General features: G+C 33.5%; 1 protein-coding gene across 9 annotated transcripts in view; it reads left to right on the plus strand.

Moving 5' to 3' along the window:
- The window catches only part of DPP10 (dipeptidyl peptidase like 10), a 1401293-nt gene that overhangs the window by 1254458 nt on the left and 127164 nt on the right, over window positions 1-19671 (plus strand). For all 9 annotated transcript variants that reach the window (XM_063595113.1, XM_063595114.1, XM_063595111.1 and 6 more), the window contains 2 exons: window positions 2807-2859; window positions 2959-3040. In XM_063595113.1, coding sequence (XP_063451183.1) covers window positions 2807-2859; window positions 2959-3040 — 135 coding nt within the window. The remainder of the gene's footprint in view (window positions 1-2806; window positions 2860-2958; window positions 3041-19671) is intronic.

Below are 19671 nucleotides of genomic sequence, written 5' to 3' on the forward strand. Positions count from 1 at the left end.
AGGTCTCTCAGATGCTCAGTTTGGCTTTCACTGTGCAGCAGTCAATCATTACAGGAAAAACTGTTACTCTTCCTAATCTTAAGTAACTTTGATTTTACCCTCCCATCATGAAATAAGACCTACTTAGCCATATGGAAGGGGAGTTTAAGATAAAGGAAAATGAGGAATGTTAAAAAAGAGTAGAAATGTTATCCAAGGAAGGAGAGAGAAAGAGATGCAGATTAGCACAGGGTGAATTTAGACCAGAATGCCTTAATACAGATGTTCAGTAAAGCTAAATCTAATTCTCATTGAAAATCCCCCCTCCCGTTAAAATATCTCCAACACTATGTCAAGAAAGAGAGAAAGAGAGAAAGAAACTTCTTCTTCCAACCTTGTTCAAGATTTTGCCCTCCCCCATACTCTTTATTCTGTTGTGGGCAAGGAATGTGATTTTTCTTATTGAAAGTTAAAAAACAGGAAGTATTTGAGATCTGCTGGGAACACACACACACATGCATAAAAAGATAGTGAATTTGGAGGAAAGTGTTCTAAACTCAGAGTAAAGGGCTAGGTTCTAATTATCTGCAGATGGCAAATTGCTGGCTTTGTAGGATGGATGGATAGATAGATAGATAGATAGATAGATAGATAGATAGATAGATAGATATGGATGAGGCCCAAGCCTATAATATGTTACTTCATTCTGCTGTGGGTTTGCAGACAAGTCTAGTTTAACTTCTTTATTGCAGTCTTCACCTCAACACACTTACTGCAAGAGACAATATTATTATCAGGCTAAGAACTACAGAACAGAAGGTGGATTTATATATTCCCTTCTCCAGTCACACCATTTGAAGACATATAAGTCCTCTGGATTTACAATTAGAGAACGACCAGCAACCTCTATAAAAAATAGTACAGAAAGAGACCAAGATTCAATAATTATACCCAGTTAGGCCTCAGTGTCTGCTTTGCCTAAAATGATAATGCCCAGCAACTTTTTCTCTTTAGATGTGTGCCTAAAAGCCAGGTACAGTGTGGTAGGTGACTCAAAGATAGGATGAATACCCTCTTTCCCCCCACGATATCATGACATATTTGTCTTCTTTGAAGACCCAGAACTCACTTGGCAGTTTGCTTTGGCAGCAGAGCTTTCTGAGAGAGAGAAAAAAAAGAGAGAGAGAGAGAAAAAAAAGTATTGACAGAAGTGGTCACATTTCTCATCTTTTTGTCAGCTCTGGTAGTAAATTCAAGATTTAAATTTGTAGTAAGTATGGAACTTTATAGAACACAATGTAAATGTCAAAGTAGACACCAGGAAAAATTATTTTTGCTTCTACAACCCTATCACAAAGGCAATCTCAGATTTAATAGTTATTCCAAAAGGAGCGGGAGCATAAAGCTTCATTGTAAAACACAATACTCTAACAAATGGTGGAAGGCTTGCAATTTCATTGCAAAGAGAGAACATAGCACTTCTTTGCCAAATATGTGGCAAATCATATTTAATTGAAGCTATTATTCCAGTGAGAAGAAATAACAATTTGACTTCTAGGGAGTTTTAATTGACAGTATTATAATATTTGTGCAATGTACATCCACTATAAGAATAAAAGAAGCTTTTACAATTGCATACTGAAAAATGAAAGTATCAATAAAATTTCTGTAAATTCTGGAAATAATAATATCACAATATAGCTAGCTAAAGAACAGTTTTCTTCACTAGATTCACATAGCTTAGAGAAAAATAATTTCCACGGAAATATACTCATCATCTCTTTCCCTAACCCATCTTTTGTAATTTTCCTAATTTCCTCTGTATTCCACTATTTCATCATCTCATTATTAAGAAGCAAAACGTAGAGGCATTTTTGCATTATGCACTACAGTCTTTTGTTTGAAATTTAATGGGTCATGAGTTCTGCAGTCCTTGGGAAGATAGTCTTTTAAAAAAAATGGGGATTTTTAGATATTACATACTTGTAGCCGTCTGCTTAATATGTCATTTTCAACCATTACTATGAAGGTGTGGAGAGGGTTATCTCACTTCGACTTCACCAACAAACACTTCAACATGCATTAGTTTTTTTCCTATCAGAACCATCACTCAAGAAATACCAGTTGAATGCATATAAACATGGCACTGTGCTAGGTAATGTGGAGGATGCAAAGGTAATAGACACCTGTATCTGACAACATTCTAGTAGGAAAAGGAGACTTACACAAAATGTTCATATAGTTTCACTACAGAGTGAGGTGTCCTAAGAGTCAGGCAGGAAACTGTGCGAGATGGATTTCAATAGAAGAAATCAATATGAGCTCCATACGGGGGCTTTATTATAAGGGGTAGAATTCTCACCTCAGTTAAGGTAGAATGTCCTTGGGGGAAAAGCAAAAAAAGTTCAGGACACACAGGGAGAATCCATCTAATTTGAAGTATAGACGATGTAAAGAGAGGGAGTGGGTGATAAGTTTAGAAAAACATGTAAAAGCCAAAATAACAAAATTATTTAACATCAGATGAGGCAATTTGAACTTTATTTTACAGGCAATAGGGCATTAGTGAAAAATTTGAACAAGAAAGTAACATAATCACAATTATACTCAGGATAGAGTGGATTAAATAAGCAATGGAATTGATATTAGAAAGAAAAATTAGGCATAAGGCACAGAGAGGGTGATAAACTTCTGAGCTAGAATATTTTATATTTTCATTTCTGCCTAACACCAATTCTTGGATTACCTGGATGATACTAAGAATATATATACATATATTCACGTTAAGATAAAGCTATGGTCAATAATGTTTCTTTTTTAATTTCAGATTTTTCATTATTCATATACTGCTTCGTATGTGATTTACAACATACACACTAGGTAAGTTCTTTGATTTTCTAGTTTTCATGAGCAATTGTGTTACTAAATTGTTTGTGTAGTATCAGTTTGTTCATGTAAAAATATTCACATTTTTTCAAGGGAAGTTTGGGAGTTAAATCCTCCAGAAGTAGAGGACTCCGTCTTGCAGTACGCGGCCTGGGGTGTCCAAGGGCAGCAGCTGGTAAGCGCAGGCATTGGTATGCACTGAACCCTGCCAATCATGGTTTTATGGAAGATGTTAACTGAAACTTTGGAAAAACCATAGGAAGACTTGTCCTACAAAACTTTATGTTTCCCTAAGTCCTTTATATCTTTTATCTAATAGTCCAACTTAAGAATACATTAAATGATACTAGTATTATTTTATCAGTTAATAAAGACAAAAGTTTATTAAGTAATATATGATTAAACTGCTGGTTTATAATGAAACCTAGAAGAGATTCAAGGTTACTAGGACCTTGTACTGCATACTTTCCGTTACATAATATTGTCAGTTTTCATGAAAAATTCAAAATAAAGATTATTTTTTCTTAAAGCATTGTTCAGGGTAAAAATTTAGACAGAATTATTTAATATTCCCTTAAGAGAGGATTTTTACTTTTATTTTTATTTTGAAATTATTACAAACTCAAAAAGATAATTATTGATGTATAAAGCAGTTTGAGCAATTATATATATATGTGTGTGCGTGTTTATTTTAGGCAAAGTCTTGCTCTGTCATCCAGGCTGGAGTGAGATCTCAGCTCACTGCAACCTCTGCCTCCCAGGTTTAAGCAATTCTTGTGCTTCAGCCTCCCTAGTACTTGGGATTACAGGCACATGCTACCAGCTCTGGCTAGCTTTTATATTTTTAGTAGAGACGGGGTTTTACCATGTTGGCCAGGCTGATCTCAAACTCCTGACCTCAAGCGATCCACCCACCTAGGCCTCCCAAAGTGATGGGATTACAGACATGAGCCAGTGAGCCCCGCCTGCAATATTATATTCTTGTACATATCGCATGGTGACCATGTAAAGCCTTTCTCAAGGGAATATTGCTCAGGGAGTAGTATTGCTTACTATCCTGTGCATGCTCAGATGTACTGAGCATCCTCAAACTGATTTCTAGGTTATTTGTTAAGCGTGTTTACACCTACCAGCAATAATGAGAGCGTTTCCTTTGTTCCATATCCTTGCCAACACCTGTTTTTCCAGACTTTTAAATAATTACCCAAATGATGATACAAAATGGTATTTCATTACAGTTTTATTAACATTTAGTATTTCCTTGAATTCTAATAAGCTAGAGCAACTTTTCATATGGTTACTGGCAATTTGTATTTTTTCATATGTGAAATATCTATTCATATATTTGTCCATTCACATTTTTTATTCTTTTTTTTTAGTCAAAAGGAACCCCTTATATGTTCTGGATATTAATACATTGTTTGGTCTATCTTCATCCAATTTTCGGATTTACTTCTCACTCTCTTAATGGATCCATTTCTACAGACATTTTTTGTATAAATGTAGTCTGATTTATCAAATACATGATTTGTACTTTTTGTTATTGATGAAATCTTTACAATGAAATCATACTTCTCTAGAATTTTTCAAGTGGGCCTTCCATGTATAGGTTCTTGATCCATCCATCTGAAATTGCTTTTTTTGGTATGGTATTAAGTCCCTATCCATTTTTATATATGTTTTATATGGCCAACAATTGTCCTGAAACCTTCTGTTGACCACTTCATTCTTTAACTATTCATCTGCAGTGTTAGACAGTGTTATGCTGTACATATCCATGAGTCTTCTTCCGGCTCTTTTTTTTTTCCAGGTGGTTTGTCTATTAGTGTGCTAAGACAACAGTGTCTTAATTAAAATAAGCTTTACTATCTGACAAGGAAGTTTCATATGCTGACTTTGACTCTTCTTGACTTTTTACCCTTTCATATGAATGTCACAATTGTCTTTCACGTTACATGCCCATTTTCAGAATTTTGAATTTATTATTTGAATCTATATGTCTATTTTGGGAAATTAACATCTTAGTGATACTGAATCTTCATATCTACAAACATTTAATATATGTATTTAGTTATTTAAGACCCTTAATATCTCAGTCAAATTTTACAATTTTATATCTAAAAATTTACACTTTATCATTTTGGTGACTCTTTTAAGTGCTTGCATTTCTTATTTTAAAAATGTTTGCTACTGGTAAATAGAAAGGTACTCAAATTATTTATTTAATATATATCAACCTTGCTACGCACAATTATAAATTCCAAGTAATTCTGTGTAGACTATTATGCTTTTTGTTAATAATGACATTTTTCTTTTCCATTTCAATTTTTATAATTTCTATGTCGTTAAAATCCTTCTGCACTAGTTAACCTATGAATGTAACTAGGTATGGTGGGGTTTTTTGTTTTCTGTTTTTGCTGGAATACTAAAAAATTGATTCTATTATGGTTACTGGGTTAAGTTTTACAATTTTTTTTAGTTAGTTTTAGTTAGTGACTGCAATTGATGAGACATGCTTTATGGCTTGAGATTTTTTTCAAAATGCTTTTTATGTGATGGATAATTTTATATATTTTCTATACGACAGGTACAATGTTCTATATGTGCCTACTGGCTCAATCTTAATAATTATGTTTCTAAGAGTTATATTTTCTTACTAATGACAGTGGATATGTGATTTTTTTTCTTTAGTTGTCAATTTTGCATTATATAATTTGAACTATGTTGTAAAGAATGAGGAAGTTATAATATGATAAATACATCTTTCTATTGAATTCAAATTTTTTATACCTTAATCAATATATTTACCTTATTTACCTTTAATAATTCTGATCGGCCAACCCTCATCCTATCCTTTAACTAGTTCTTTTAACGTAGTTTAGAATCCTCTAGGTTTTTTAACATTTGAATTGCTGTTTTAACAACAGCTGGTTGGGCTGAGTTAAGTTTTTAATTTCCTGCAAGCCTCAATTTCCTCATCTATAAATAGAAATATGTACACCATCATATCATTGTGATAATTATTTTGGAAAATGTGACTATTTTTCATAATAAAGTGCACATTACTATGATTTATATCCTATTTTATAAATCTGAATGTATATTTCTTAAGCTTATTAGTGAAATAGGGTAATTATAATAGATATTTCATATCATGAGAAGGCTACAGAATAATACACTGTTGCTAAATAAGGTTTCCTTTCATTGGAAAATAATCTGGACCCTCAAATATTCAAAGAAATCCTACAAACAACCCTGCATTCACTGTCCTTTCCACACTAAATGGTTGAATAATTGAGTAAATCATTATGATGAAAACAGGTCAGTGATTTAAAATGAAAAATGTATGCAATTGTCCAGATACCACAGATTATAGACATTATACTTGCTTTTATCTTGTAGATATTTAGATAAATTAACAAACAATGCATTTAATCTACCATCACAGAACTCTCTGTAATCTATCCCACTATGATATTTCTGAAAAGTGGCAGCAAAATTTGCATAGAATATGGTAAATATGAATGTGCAGGATTTGGTCTAGATAAGGCATGTAATCAATGAAACATTCATGGACAATGGTGAGTGGACACCAAGAAGTGGCAGGCGCTCTCATCCTTCCTGTTTCACTCTGATGTTGTGAACAATAGAGCTGGTCCATTGGGCCAGAAGCAACTTTGGAACAAACCAAATTCCAGAACACAGAAACCCAAGACAACTCCACCTTTTGTACAAAATACTGCCCAGTATTTTAGAAAAAAATGGACAGTATTTTGGAAAATCTTTTACACTTTGGTTGGTTTTAAATGACCCTCTTATTCTTCATACTTGAGGGAAACCAACACCTATGACAAAATAATAGCACTTTGATACACTCAGGGAAATAGTATTAATGTATGCATCTTCTTTATTTGTTATTGATTCCTTATTTTTTAATATATTTAAGAAAATTATGAAAATACTAAGAATGTATAAAAATTATAGGTTCCCTGTTTGAAGCCATATTGCAGGTGATTACATTCTGGTTCTACTGCTTACTAGCTGTTGATCTTGAGAACATTATTTAATCTTGATATGCCTTACTGTTTCCATCTTTAATTAAAATGGTAGTGCTTTATCAATAGTGCTATTCTGGTGTTTAATGTATGAAATACAGTTCTAAAGCACTTTGAATAGTATCTGGCCTATAATAAGTATTTTGTAGGTGTTCACTTTTACTATTATTAAAAAATCTGTTTTCATATGAATTTAAACACCTTAGGGAATTTTAGGGTGACGAGTTTTGTGGAGAATTAAGCTTAAGTTTTCTGTAATGTCATTTTTCAAACTCCTTTGGGGAATTCTTAAGAGAAATTTCATATTTATCAAGTTTATCTTTTGAGTGCATGCAAACATAAATTTAAAAAAGTAAAAGACATACTTCTACAAATGGCCAATGGTCCATTTCATATGAGTTTGGCATGCTTTGTCAATATTTGAAGCTATTAGCAAACTCAGCAATATGATTTTATTAGAGATGAGTCATTACAATACTTTAATTAGTTTTGCATTAAATAAAGAGCCTTGTAGTGTTTACTAACTAAGGATAATTAATTATCCTTCATTTTCAGCTTCTAATCTTATTTGCTGTAAAAGAAATTCCTGGTATTATAGAAGAGAGGCAAGGGATTGACATAATTTACTGATGAAGAGGATCTAAGTTAGAACTCAGGATATTGAGGAGAAGTTTCAATAGCACTAAGTGTGAGTAAAGGCAATTTAGATGTGTCAAAATTTGTGGAAAAATGAACCTGAAGCAATAAAGAGTGCATTATTTGGAGAAGGTGGTGAGTGAACCACTTTAGCTGTAATAAATGTTTTATTGAATAGAAATGGTTTGGGAAGAGGAATCTGGGAATTATGGTAGAAGGAGAAGCACCAGGAATCTGTTTTTCCATTCAGATAACAATTGCTACAGTAGACATGTAACTATTGAGAACTCTAGTCTATTGAAAGTGTGTAAATTTTATGGGAAGGCTTGAATGGAAGTTTGTGGTTAATTTTAGTTGACTTGAACTCTTAGCTCAGAAGCAGCTACCTATCTTTGACCCCAGCCCCATGGCAGGCAGCTGTGCTTATGTTCCTGGAGCATGCATTCATCTTGCAGGAACCAGGATGGACAATAAGGGCCCTGTGATGCAAATAAGTAAGGATTTGTATTCTTATTGTTTATTGCCCCTTCTCATTATGAAATTGCAGATATAGAGGAAGGCAGCTATTGTTTCACATCCTTACACCCTTATAACAAGCTCCTCTCCCTCCAGCTGAAGTGAATTCTAAGGTGGTTAAAAGGCCAGTGCCCTTTCCTACTCTTCATTTTTCTCTTTTTTGAGGGATGTCAGCCATTAAAGATTAAGATATTCAAAGGCAACTGAATGTATGGGAGAAATTAGCAAGTCACCATACATGCACAGGGAAAGATGCAGGCTTACAAAAGATCTGAGAAGACTTTTTTCACATAAGGCTGATTCTCAGCATAAAGACAGCCTCCAACAATTACAAAAGAACCAACATAACAAAACAAAAGCAAAAACATAAAATAGAAAACCATGGGAAATGGGAATGTATTAGTCCGTTCTCATGCAGCTAATAAAGACATGCCTGAGACTGGGTAATTTATAAAGGAAATAGGTTTAATGGACTCACAGTTCCACATGGCTGGGGAGGCCTCAAAATCATGGTGGGAGGCAAAGGAAGAGCAAAGTCACGTCTTACAGGGCAGTGGGCAGGAGGGCATGTGCAAGAGAACTCCCCTTTATAAAACCATCAGATCTCATGAGACTTATTCACTATCATGAGAACAGCTTGAGAAAAACCTGCCCCCATGATTCAATTACCTCCCACCAAGTCCCTACCATGACATGTGGGAATTATTAAAATTCAAGGTGCAATTTCAGTGGGGACACAGAGCCAAATTATATCAGGGGAGATTCTGATTTCCAGAGATACCAAAATTATTAGATTCAAATTGTCTGGTTTTCAACAATAAAAAAATTACAAAGAATACAAAGCAGTAAGGAAGTATGGCCCATTCAAAGGGATAAAAGACCCAACATCAAGAAATAATGGAAGTCACGGAAAATATGAAGAACATGATGTATGAACAAAATGGAAATACCAGTGGAGAGAGAGAGAGTAAACCTAAAAGACACCAAATAAAAAGTTCTAGAGCAAAAGCTTACAGTAACTGAAATAACAGTTTTACTAGAGAGTCAAGATATACTTGAGCAGGGAGAAGAAAGAAGTAGTGAAACTGAAGATAAGACAAGTGAAATGATTGAGTATTAGGAACATAAAAAATAAAAGACTGAAGAAAAATAAACAGAACCTAAGGGACCTATGGAGTACCATCAAGTGGGACAACATATGGATTGTGGGAATGTTAGAAGTAGAAGAGGGAGATAAAGGGGTAGAAAAAATATTTTAAAAAATTAACAGCCCCAAATTTGATGAAAATCATTAGTATAAATAACCAAGAGCTCAAAAAATCCAAATAGGATGAACTCAGAGACCCACACCAAGACAAGTTACAATCAAACTGCTGAAAGACAAAGACAAAGAGAATTTTGAAAGCAACCTGAGAGAGGCCCTCCTCGCTTGTCACATACAACATATCCTTATCAGCAGATTTCTCATCAGAAACATAAGAAGCCACAAGACAGTGGGCTGATGTGTTCAAAATTCTAAAAGAAAAACAAAACAAATCAAAATCTGTTAACCAAAAATTTCATGTCTGGAAAAACTGTGTTTCAAAAGCAAGGGAGAAATTAAGACATTCTCAGATAAAGAAAAATTGACAAGAGTTACCACTAGACCTGCCCTGCAAGAATTACTAGTGGGAGTCCAGCAGGTTGAAATGAAAGTACACTAGGCAGTAATTTGAAGCCTTATAAAGAAATAAAGATCCCGGTAAATGTAAATACATGGGCAATTATAGAAATGTATGTTATTGTTACAATGATTTGTAACTGCACTTTTTCTTTTCTACTTAATTTAAAAAGCTAACATATTTAAAATTTTTAGTCTAAAAGCTAATATTATTTTAACTTTAATTTGTATTTCACACTTTGTTTTAGACATAATTTAAGAGACTAATGCCTTAAATGTCATTAGTTAATACCTTTGGATGTACAATATACAAATATGTAATTTTGTGACTTCAATAATTGAGGGAGGTGAGGATGAAACTGTAAATGAGCAACATTTTTGAATGTTATTGAGGTTAAGCTTGTATAAATTCAATTTAGCACTATAACTTTATGATGTTGCATGGAACCACCATGGTAACAACAAAGAAAATAATAAATATACACAAAAGAAAGGAAATGAGAATGGAATTAAAATATTCTACTATTAAAAATTAAACTCAAATAAGACAGTAATGTGGAAAATGAGGGTAACAAAAGATAAGGGATATAGAAAAGAAATAGAAAAATCACAAATGTAAGTTATTCCTTATCAGTAATTACTTTAAATATAAATAGATTAAATTATTCAATTAAAAGATAGAAACTAAGAAGATACGTTTTAAAATATAATATGATTCAACTACATACGCTCTATAAGAAACTCACTGTAGATACAAAGACACAAATAAGCTGAAAATAAAAGAATGGAAAGAGATATTTCATGCAAACAGTAAGCAAAATAAAATAGGGGTTGCTATACTGACATAAAAATAGGCGTTAAATCATAAACAGTTTTGAGAGACAAATAAATCAATACAGTAAGAAGACATAACATTTCAAACATTTATATACCTAATAACAGACCATCAAAATATATAAAGCTAAAAATGAATATAATTGAAGGGAATATATATATATATATTTCTACCATAATTGTTGGTGATTTCAACACCATACTCTCAATAATGGCTAGAAAAACCAGAGAGAAGATAATTATGAAAATAGAGGATTTAAAAAACACAGTAAGGCCAGGTGCAGTGGCTGACGCCTGTAATCCCAGCACTTTAGGAGGCTGAGGCGGGTGGATCACGAGGTCAGGAGATCGAGACCATCCTGGCTAACACGGTGAAACCCCGCCTCTACTAAAAATACAAAAACTTAGCCGGGTGTGGTGGCAGGCGCCTGTAGTCGCAAGTCCCAGTTACTCTGAAGGCTGAGGCAGAATGGCATGAACCCGGGAGGCAGAGCTTGCAGTGAGCCGAGATGTGCCACTGCACTCCAGCTTGGGCGAGAGAGCGAGACTCCATCTTAAAGTAAATAAATAAATAAATAAATAAAAAACACAATAAGCCAACTAGACTTAACAGATGTATACAGAACACTCAACCCAACAACAGCGTACACGTTCTTTCACGGGCATTTGAGAAATTCTTCAGGATGGATCATACATTTTGCCACCTATTAAGTCTCAATAGCTTCTAAAAAATTATCACACAAAAGATCTTCTCTGATCACAATGGGATAAAGTTAGAAATCAATAACAAACTGAAAACTGAAAAATTTCTACATTTGTGGAAATTAGAAAACATTCTCTCAACCAATGAGTTAAAAAATTACAGAAAAATTAGAAAATACTTAGAGATGAAGTAAAATGAAAGCACAACATACCAAAATGTATGAGATGCAGCAAAAACAGTGTAAGCGGGAAGTAGCTATATATACTTACTGCTGTGGAATTAATGGTGTTCCCACAAAATTTATGTTGAAGCCCTAACCTCCAGTGAGACTTTGTTAGTTTGTTGGAGATAAAAGTTTTAGGAGGTCATTAAGTTTGTACAAGATCATGTGTGACACTTTAATCCAACAGGACTGGTGGCTTAAAAAGCAGAGGAAGATCTCTCACTCTTTCTCTTGCTCTTGCTGTCACTCTCACTTTCACTCTTGCTCTTTGTCTCTCTGTGCATACTCAAAGGAAAAGTCATGTGAGGGCAAAGCTGCCATCTGTAAGCCAGTAAGAGAGCTCTCACCAAAAACTGAAACATGTTGGAACCCTGATCTTGGATTCTTTAGCCTCCAGCACTGTAAATAAATATATTTCTGTTATAAACTGCACTGTCTTTGGTATTTTGTTATGGAAGGCTGAAAGGATTAAGACACTTACATTAGAAAACAAAAAAAGATCTCAAATCAACAACCTAATTTTACAACTGAAGCTACTCAAAAAAGAAAAACAAACTGAACCTAAAGATAGTAGATATAAACAAAGTAGATAATTAAAAACAGAGAAAATCACTAAAATCAAAAGTTGGTTCTTCAAAAAAATCAACTAAATTGACAAACCTTTAGTTAGCTTGACTGAAAAAAAAAAACACAAAACAAGAGAAGACTCAAATTCCTAAAATCAGATTGAAAGTGGGGATATTATGACCGTTTCTACACAAATAAAAAGGATTATAATAGTACTATGAACAATTGTATACCAATAAACTGGATAACCTAGATGAAATGAAGATAGTACCAAAAATGCAAAACTTCATAGTAGAATCATGAAGAAATAGAAAATCTGAATAGGCTTATAGTTAATATGGATATTAAAGCAGTAATCAAAAACCTCCTGGCCAAAAACATTCTGGAACTGATGGCTTCATGGGTGAATTCTACTTAACATTTTTAAGAAAACCTAACACCAAGGCCAAGGCGGGTGGATCACCTGAGGTCAGGAGTTTGAGACCAGCCTGGCCAACATGGTGAAACCCTGTCTCTACTAAAAATACAAAGATTAGCTGGATGTGGTGGCAGGCGCCTGTAATCCTAGCTACTCAGGAGGCTGAGGCAAGAGAATTGCTTGAACCTGGGAGGCAGAGGTTGCAGTGAGTTGTGATTTGAGATCACGCCACTGCACTCCTGCCTGGGCAACAGAGTGAGACTTTGTCTCAAAAAGAAAAACAAACAAATCAATATTTCTCAAACTTTTCCAAAAAGTCAAAGAGGAGAAAGCACTTCTTAACCCATGATATGCCAGCATTATCCTGATACAAAAATCTATACATGCTACAAAAAACTTACAGATCAATTTTTCTTATGAACATTTATGTAAAAATTCTCAACAAAATACTAGTACAACAAATTCAACTGTGTAAAAGATTATACAACATAGCTAACTGAGATTCATTCTTGAAATGTAAGGATCATTCAATATATAAAAAACTGATCAATGTAATTGTATTAGTCCCTTCTCACATCGCTATAAAGAAATATCTGAGGATGGGTAATTTATAAAGAAAAGAGGTTTAATTGGCTCACAGTTCTGTAGGTTGTACAGAAAACATGGCTGGGAAGGCCTCAGGAAACTTTTACTCATGGCAGATGGGAAAGCTGGAGCAGGCATCTTCATGTGGCTAGAGCAGAGGAAGGGGGTGGGAGTTACCACACACTTTTAAACAAACAGATCTTGTGAGAACTCACTCATTATCCTGAGAAAAGCACAAAAGTGATGGTACTAAACCATTCATGAGAAGCCCACTGCCATGATTTAATCACCTCCCAGCAGGCCCCTCCTCCAACTTTGGGGAACACATTTAACTTGAGATTTGAGTGAGGACACAGATTCAGATCATGTCAGTAGTATACTACATTAATGAAATTAAAGAAAAAAACACATAATCATCTCAACTGATACAGAAAAAGCATTTTTAAAAATTTAACACCCTTATATGACTAAAAAAAAAACACTCAACAAACTAGAAATAGGAGAAAAGTACCTCAACATAATAAATGTCATCATGTATGCAAAATGAACGGTGATCATTATACTTCATGGTCAAAGACTGAAAATATTTTCTTTGAGATAAGAAACAAGGCAAGGATCCTTCCTTTTGAAACTTGTATTCACCACAGTACTGGAAGTCCTAGCAAAAGCAATTAAGCAAACAAAAAAATAAAATCAATTCAAATGGAAAGAAAAATAAAATTATTTCCATTTACAGATTATATAATTTTATCTCTTTAAAAGCCTACAGTCCACACACACACTCAGTATTTTAGAACTAATAAACACATTCAGCAAACTACTAGGATAAAAAGTCAACACAGAGAAATCACATACATTTGTAAGTCTATACAATAACTGTGGGTGATCTGAAAGGAAATTAAGAAAATCATTTTATTTACAATAGCATGAAGAAGGATACAATGCTAAGAGATTAACTCAGTCAAATTGATGAAAGACTCATACAATGAAAACTACAAAATATGTCTGAAAAAATTAAAGGACACATAATAAATGTAAAGGCATACCATGTTCATGAATTGGAAGATGTAATCTTGTTATGATGTCAATATGCCCAACACAATCTACAGATTCAATTCAATCCCTATCAAAATCCAAATAATGTCTTTTTTGCAGATATAGAAAAGCCTATCCTAGAATTCATTTGGAATTTCATAGGGCTTCAAGTATCCAAAACATTTGTAAAAAAGAAGAAAGTTGGAGAACTCACACTACTGATACAAATCTTACTACAATGTATAGAATTCAAAATAGTGTGACATAAATTAACTGTGCTGGTACAAAGACAGTAATATAGACCAATGGAAAAGAAGAGAGAGTCCAAAAATAAACTTTCGCATTTATGATCAAATGAAGGTGCCAAATCATTGAATCAGGAAAGGACTATCTTTTCTAAACAACTGATACTGGAAAAACTGGATATCCACATACACAAAAAATAAACTCTTACCTAATATCACATTCAAAACTTAACTCAGATTGGATCAAATATCTCAGCATAAGCTCTAAAACTATAAAACTTTTAGAAGAAAATATAAGGCAGAAGTTTGAAGATATTGGAAGGAATAAATGAATTGAATCATTTTGCAGTGCTTTCTTGGATATGACACAAAAGACACATGAAATTAAAAATTGACAAATTAGATTTTATCAAAACTTAAAACTTTTGTGCATCAAGAACACTATCATTGGAGTAAAAAGGCAACCTGTGGAATGGGAGAAAATATTTCCAAATCACTTATCTAAGAAGAGGTTAATATAGAGGAATTTTATATTACAGGAATAAAGTATACAGGAGTTCTTATATAGAGGGATTCTAAAACGTAATAAAAAGACAGCAACCTGATTCCAAAATGGGCAGTGAACCTAGATATAAAAAAATATGTAAATGGCCAATAAGTTCATCAAAATAGCAATTCCTATGGAAAGAAGTTTGATCTTAATATGAAGTGGAACCTTAGGAATTAACCATTTTCAGTAGGTAAACACAACTGACTATAGATGCCTTGATATAATTCCATCGCAGTAAGTAGCAAAGTGTAAGTTAAAGTGAGCTAACATTTCATGCCTATATAATCATCAAAAGTTTAAGTTTGATAATACCATTTACTAGTGAGAATACCATTTACTAGTACACAATAGGGACTTGTATATCCTGCCGAAGGACGGCTAGTGACACAATGACCTTGAGGAACAAGGTTAATTTCCTTGTTCCTCAAGGTCAAGTTCCTTGTTCTTCAAGGTCAAGTTTGTAGAACTTAGTCGTGTTGAAGAAGTCCATCTCTAACCCTCAGAGAGTGCTGGTGGGCATGTAAAATGGTACAGCCTCTTTGGAAAACAGTCTGGTATCTCCTCAAACAATTAAACAGAAAGTTATCATATGATCCAGCAATTCCATTCCTAGGTATATGCCTAAAAGTTCACACAAACTTTGTACACAAATGTCCACAGTAGAATTATTCATAGTAACCAAAAGGTGAGGAAAAACACAAATATCTACCAACAAATGAATGGATAAACAAAATGTGGTATATTCAAACAATGAAATTATTATTCATACAATGAAATTATTTGGCCACAAGAAGAAATGAAGCACTGATACGTGCTGCAACTTGGATGAACCTTAAAAACATGCTAAGTGAAAGGAGCCAGTCTTCTTTCAGAAGTCAAATATGATTTCATTTATGTGAAAGTCCAGAATGAGGAAGTTTGCAGGACAGAAAGGAGATTAGTGGTTACTTACAGTTGGAAGGATTGAGGGATCAGGGAGTGATAGCTAAAGTATATGGGACTTCTTTTTGAGATAATGCAAATTTGATAAAATTAACTGTGATAATAGCTGCACACATCTGTGCATACAATACAAACTATAAATCTGTAATTTTTAATGGGTGACTTGTTTGGTATGTGAAGAATAGGTGTTTTTGTAAAGAAAGAACTGGTAAGTCCTACAACGGTAAGTTAGGCATTCAGTTGAAAAGGCTTGTGGTGCAAGGTGTGTCATTTTTCTTTTTAAACAAATGAAGCCTTATAAAGGTCAGAATTACTCATTGTAGAACATTTTGAAATTGATATAATTAATAAAAACAAAAAGTATACTTATCTATAATTATATCATGAAGAATGGAATAATTTCAAAAATCAGGTGAAGAGATTTCACCTTTAGAAGGAAAAACATATTACTAATTAGAATGAATCTAGAATCAAGAAGCTCAAGTCCAGATTATTTTCCATTCTTTTCCTTACTCATTTTTTAAATTTATTTATTATTATTATTTTTGTTTTGCTTTGTGATTTAGGGAGAGTTGAAGGCTGTACGCTTAAATTTACTTACATTACAAATGAAAGATGGTCATAACTAGTTCCAGTTTTGTTTAAGTTTTAACTGAGGTATGTCAAGTGTATCAGTTAAAATTCTCCAGAAAAACAAAACCAATAGGATGTATATCTCCATATATATAGGGACAGGGAGAAGGATTTTAACGAATTAACTCATGCAACTGTGAGGGCTGACAAGTTTGAAGTCTATGGAGCAGACCAGCAGGCTGGACAAGTATTAATGAATTGATGTTTCAGTCTTGAGTCCTAAATCTGTCGGGCAGGTTGGCAGTTGGGAAAGTTAGGCACAATTTCTTGAAGCGGAATTCATTTTGGGGGGGAAACTTCATATTGTACCCTTAAGGCCTTCAGCTGATTGGCTAAGGACCACCCATATTATTGAGAATATTCTTCTACTTAAAATAAATTGATTGTAAATGTTGATCACATCGACTAAATACCTCCACAGCAACGTCTAGACTAGTGTTTTACCAAACAAATGGGCACTATGGCCTAACCAAGTTAACACATGAAATTAAGCATCACAGTAGGTATGACACTTCACACAGTGAGAACTCAAGAAATAATAGCTATTATTTTGTTCCCACCTGTTCTTTCCTACAAATAATTCACTTAATTCAGAGCCTCATCATCTTTCACCTAGAAATTTTAGTAGCTTATTTTCTAAAATTTGTTCTCACATCTCCAGTCATTCTAATTCAGCCACCATCTGCAGAAACATATGTTAAAATTGAATGTACTTAACAGACTCCCACAAGGTTATAAAATGTCATTGAAGTGACCCTCAATGTCATTAACGTAACTAATGTGACAACTGGCCCATCATCTGAGCTCCTGCCACTCCAGCACAGAGCACATATTTTTCTCTACCTGAACCCAACTCTTTGTGATTTCTGGATGAAAGACACCTGACTCCTCTGTGTCTCTGAGTCATTCCCCTTGGTAGACCTAGCCATTAAAAAAAAAAAAAAAATTTCCTTCAAAAGTCTTTGTTAAATACTTTCTCTCTTCTTCTCTGATAATTTTTTTCTAACCCTTACTCCATGCTAAGTGAATAGTTCGCTTTTGGGGATTCTGGCATTCCTCTCTCTCAAATAATTTTTAATGCTATTTATTTATGTTGTTATCTTCCACCACTAACCGAGGGGGACACCTAGAATCCAGGATCTATTAAACATTTTTTCTCTCTCATTTGTTTTTCTCCTCCTCCATTTGTTCCTCCTCCTTTTTTGTAAAATTTACTGTAGCTCAAGGCAAAATGTAAGTTTAATAAATTTCTAGTTGCTTTGAGAAACTAGTGAAAGACTTATTGTTATTTCTGTGTAAAACAAGAAACCAAAGGTTTTGAGGATTGTATAATATGGGAAAAAGTCATGTATGGGAAGATAGATCTTGTAAAGGAGGCCATGATACACCATAAGCTATTGAATCTGGAAGCAGGGAGCTAGGTGTAGAGGCCATCATTATAATCTGGAACTGCAATGATAATCAACCATATATCAATATAACAAGCTTTTATGCTGAGATCTAAAATTTGATTGCTATTCAAAGATAAAAATTATCTTGTAAACCTAATTAATGTAAATGAAATGAGGCAAATATTAAAGAAGTGTATTTCTGAAGGTTTCTTTTTCTTTTTACAAAAATGTCCTCTTTGAGACTCCTTCCCTGAAATTGCTAATATTTAATTTTTTATATTGTTGAAAAATGTAATGTTTAGGTAATTCTTCAAATACAAACAAAAATTATCCACATCTCTCTATCACCTGTGTTTTTGCTATTACTAGGAATTTATCTTAAAATTTTATTAAAACCTCAAATTATGAGCAATGGTTTAGTTTCTTTGGGAGACTTTAAATTTGTGATATAATCTCTTACTTTATTACTAATAACAATTGTGAACTCTTTGATCAATTTTTCCCGAGTAGTATTTAAGGTAGCACTTTTCAAACATATCTTTGAAATCTCACATTTCCTACTAAAAGTCAATGAGATTTTGCTTCATATTCCATTAAATATCTATGCTTTTTAATACAAAAGTAATTATTTTTAATCTCATCAGGATATGTTCAAGAAATGTATGATAAGCATACACAAATATATTTGTGTGTTTGTATGCACACACACACATTCACACACGTTACTGCTGGTGCCAAGCACATTCTGGGCTGAAAGTCTTGGCCTTAGAGTCCTATTATACCAGAGCTTTAATGGAAGTAGATGAGGAAACAAGGCCAGCAATTGACAGATTCTATTTCAAGTTAGTTATTTAACTGTAGTTTGTATGATGCTCATTTCTAGTTGGTAGAGTGAAGCAGGAAAACCACTAGGGAGTGAAGACAAACAATTTACACTATTAATATCAAGTGTTTGACATGATGAGTGTTTCCAATAGAAATAAATTTGGACCACTTTTTTGTTGTTGTTGTTTACCTCATTCATCTTCATTAGTGAAGATAACTGAAATCAGGTTACCTTTTCATTTTATCTGAAACAAAATAGAATGTTCCTGCTTTTAGTTGCAGGGTATAGAAACAATCTCCCTTACCACATTGTAGTATTGCCCCATATCTAAGGTCTAATGGGTCCCAAATCAAATTTGAGATCAGGAAAATCAATACCAAGCAGCTCATATCATTTATTTACTAAATATTTGGGCCAGAAATGGTAATAAACTATAAGGGGATAAGTCTGTTTGGGTTTAATGGGGGGGAAAAAAACAGGAAACAAAACCTCACCTTTAAATTATCTTAACTATCTTCACTTATAAATTTGCAATGTATTTAGGTATATATTTACATGAATATATTACATATGTAAATGTAACAGGAAATACAGTGTCACATACATAAAATGCCTTAACATTGTGCAGGTATGTGGGACAAATATGCAATTATGGTATATAATTTAAAGGAAAATTAATTTGCATTGCTGTGTAAAAATCACCTACACATCAGGTGAGCAATCCCACAAACCTCCTTTAATTCATATTTAAGCAATATTTTAGTCATTTAGAAATAATAAGGTATTTGTAATGACTTTATCTTTTTTCTCTTGTTTTCCAATGTAAATCACAATTTCTGTGGCACGTCTTGTTTCGTCCTGCTCATAACATAATATTAAATATTAAATTGTGGAGTAAGAGCCATCAAAATCATGGGATTGTAGATTTTCTAACTGTTCACCTGGGTCATGCATAATCTAATATACACAATGTATACTTTAGACAGT

This window comes from Pan paniscus, chromosome 13 (assembly GCF_029289425.2).
Source record: "Pan paniscus chromosome 13, NHGRI_mPanPan1-v2.0_pri, whole genome shotgun sequence".
Taxonomy (NCBI): domain Eukaryota; kingdom Metazoa; phylum Chordata; class Mammalia; order Primates; family Hominidae; genus Pan; species Pan paniscus.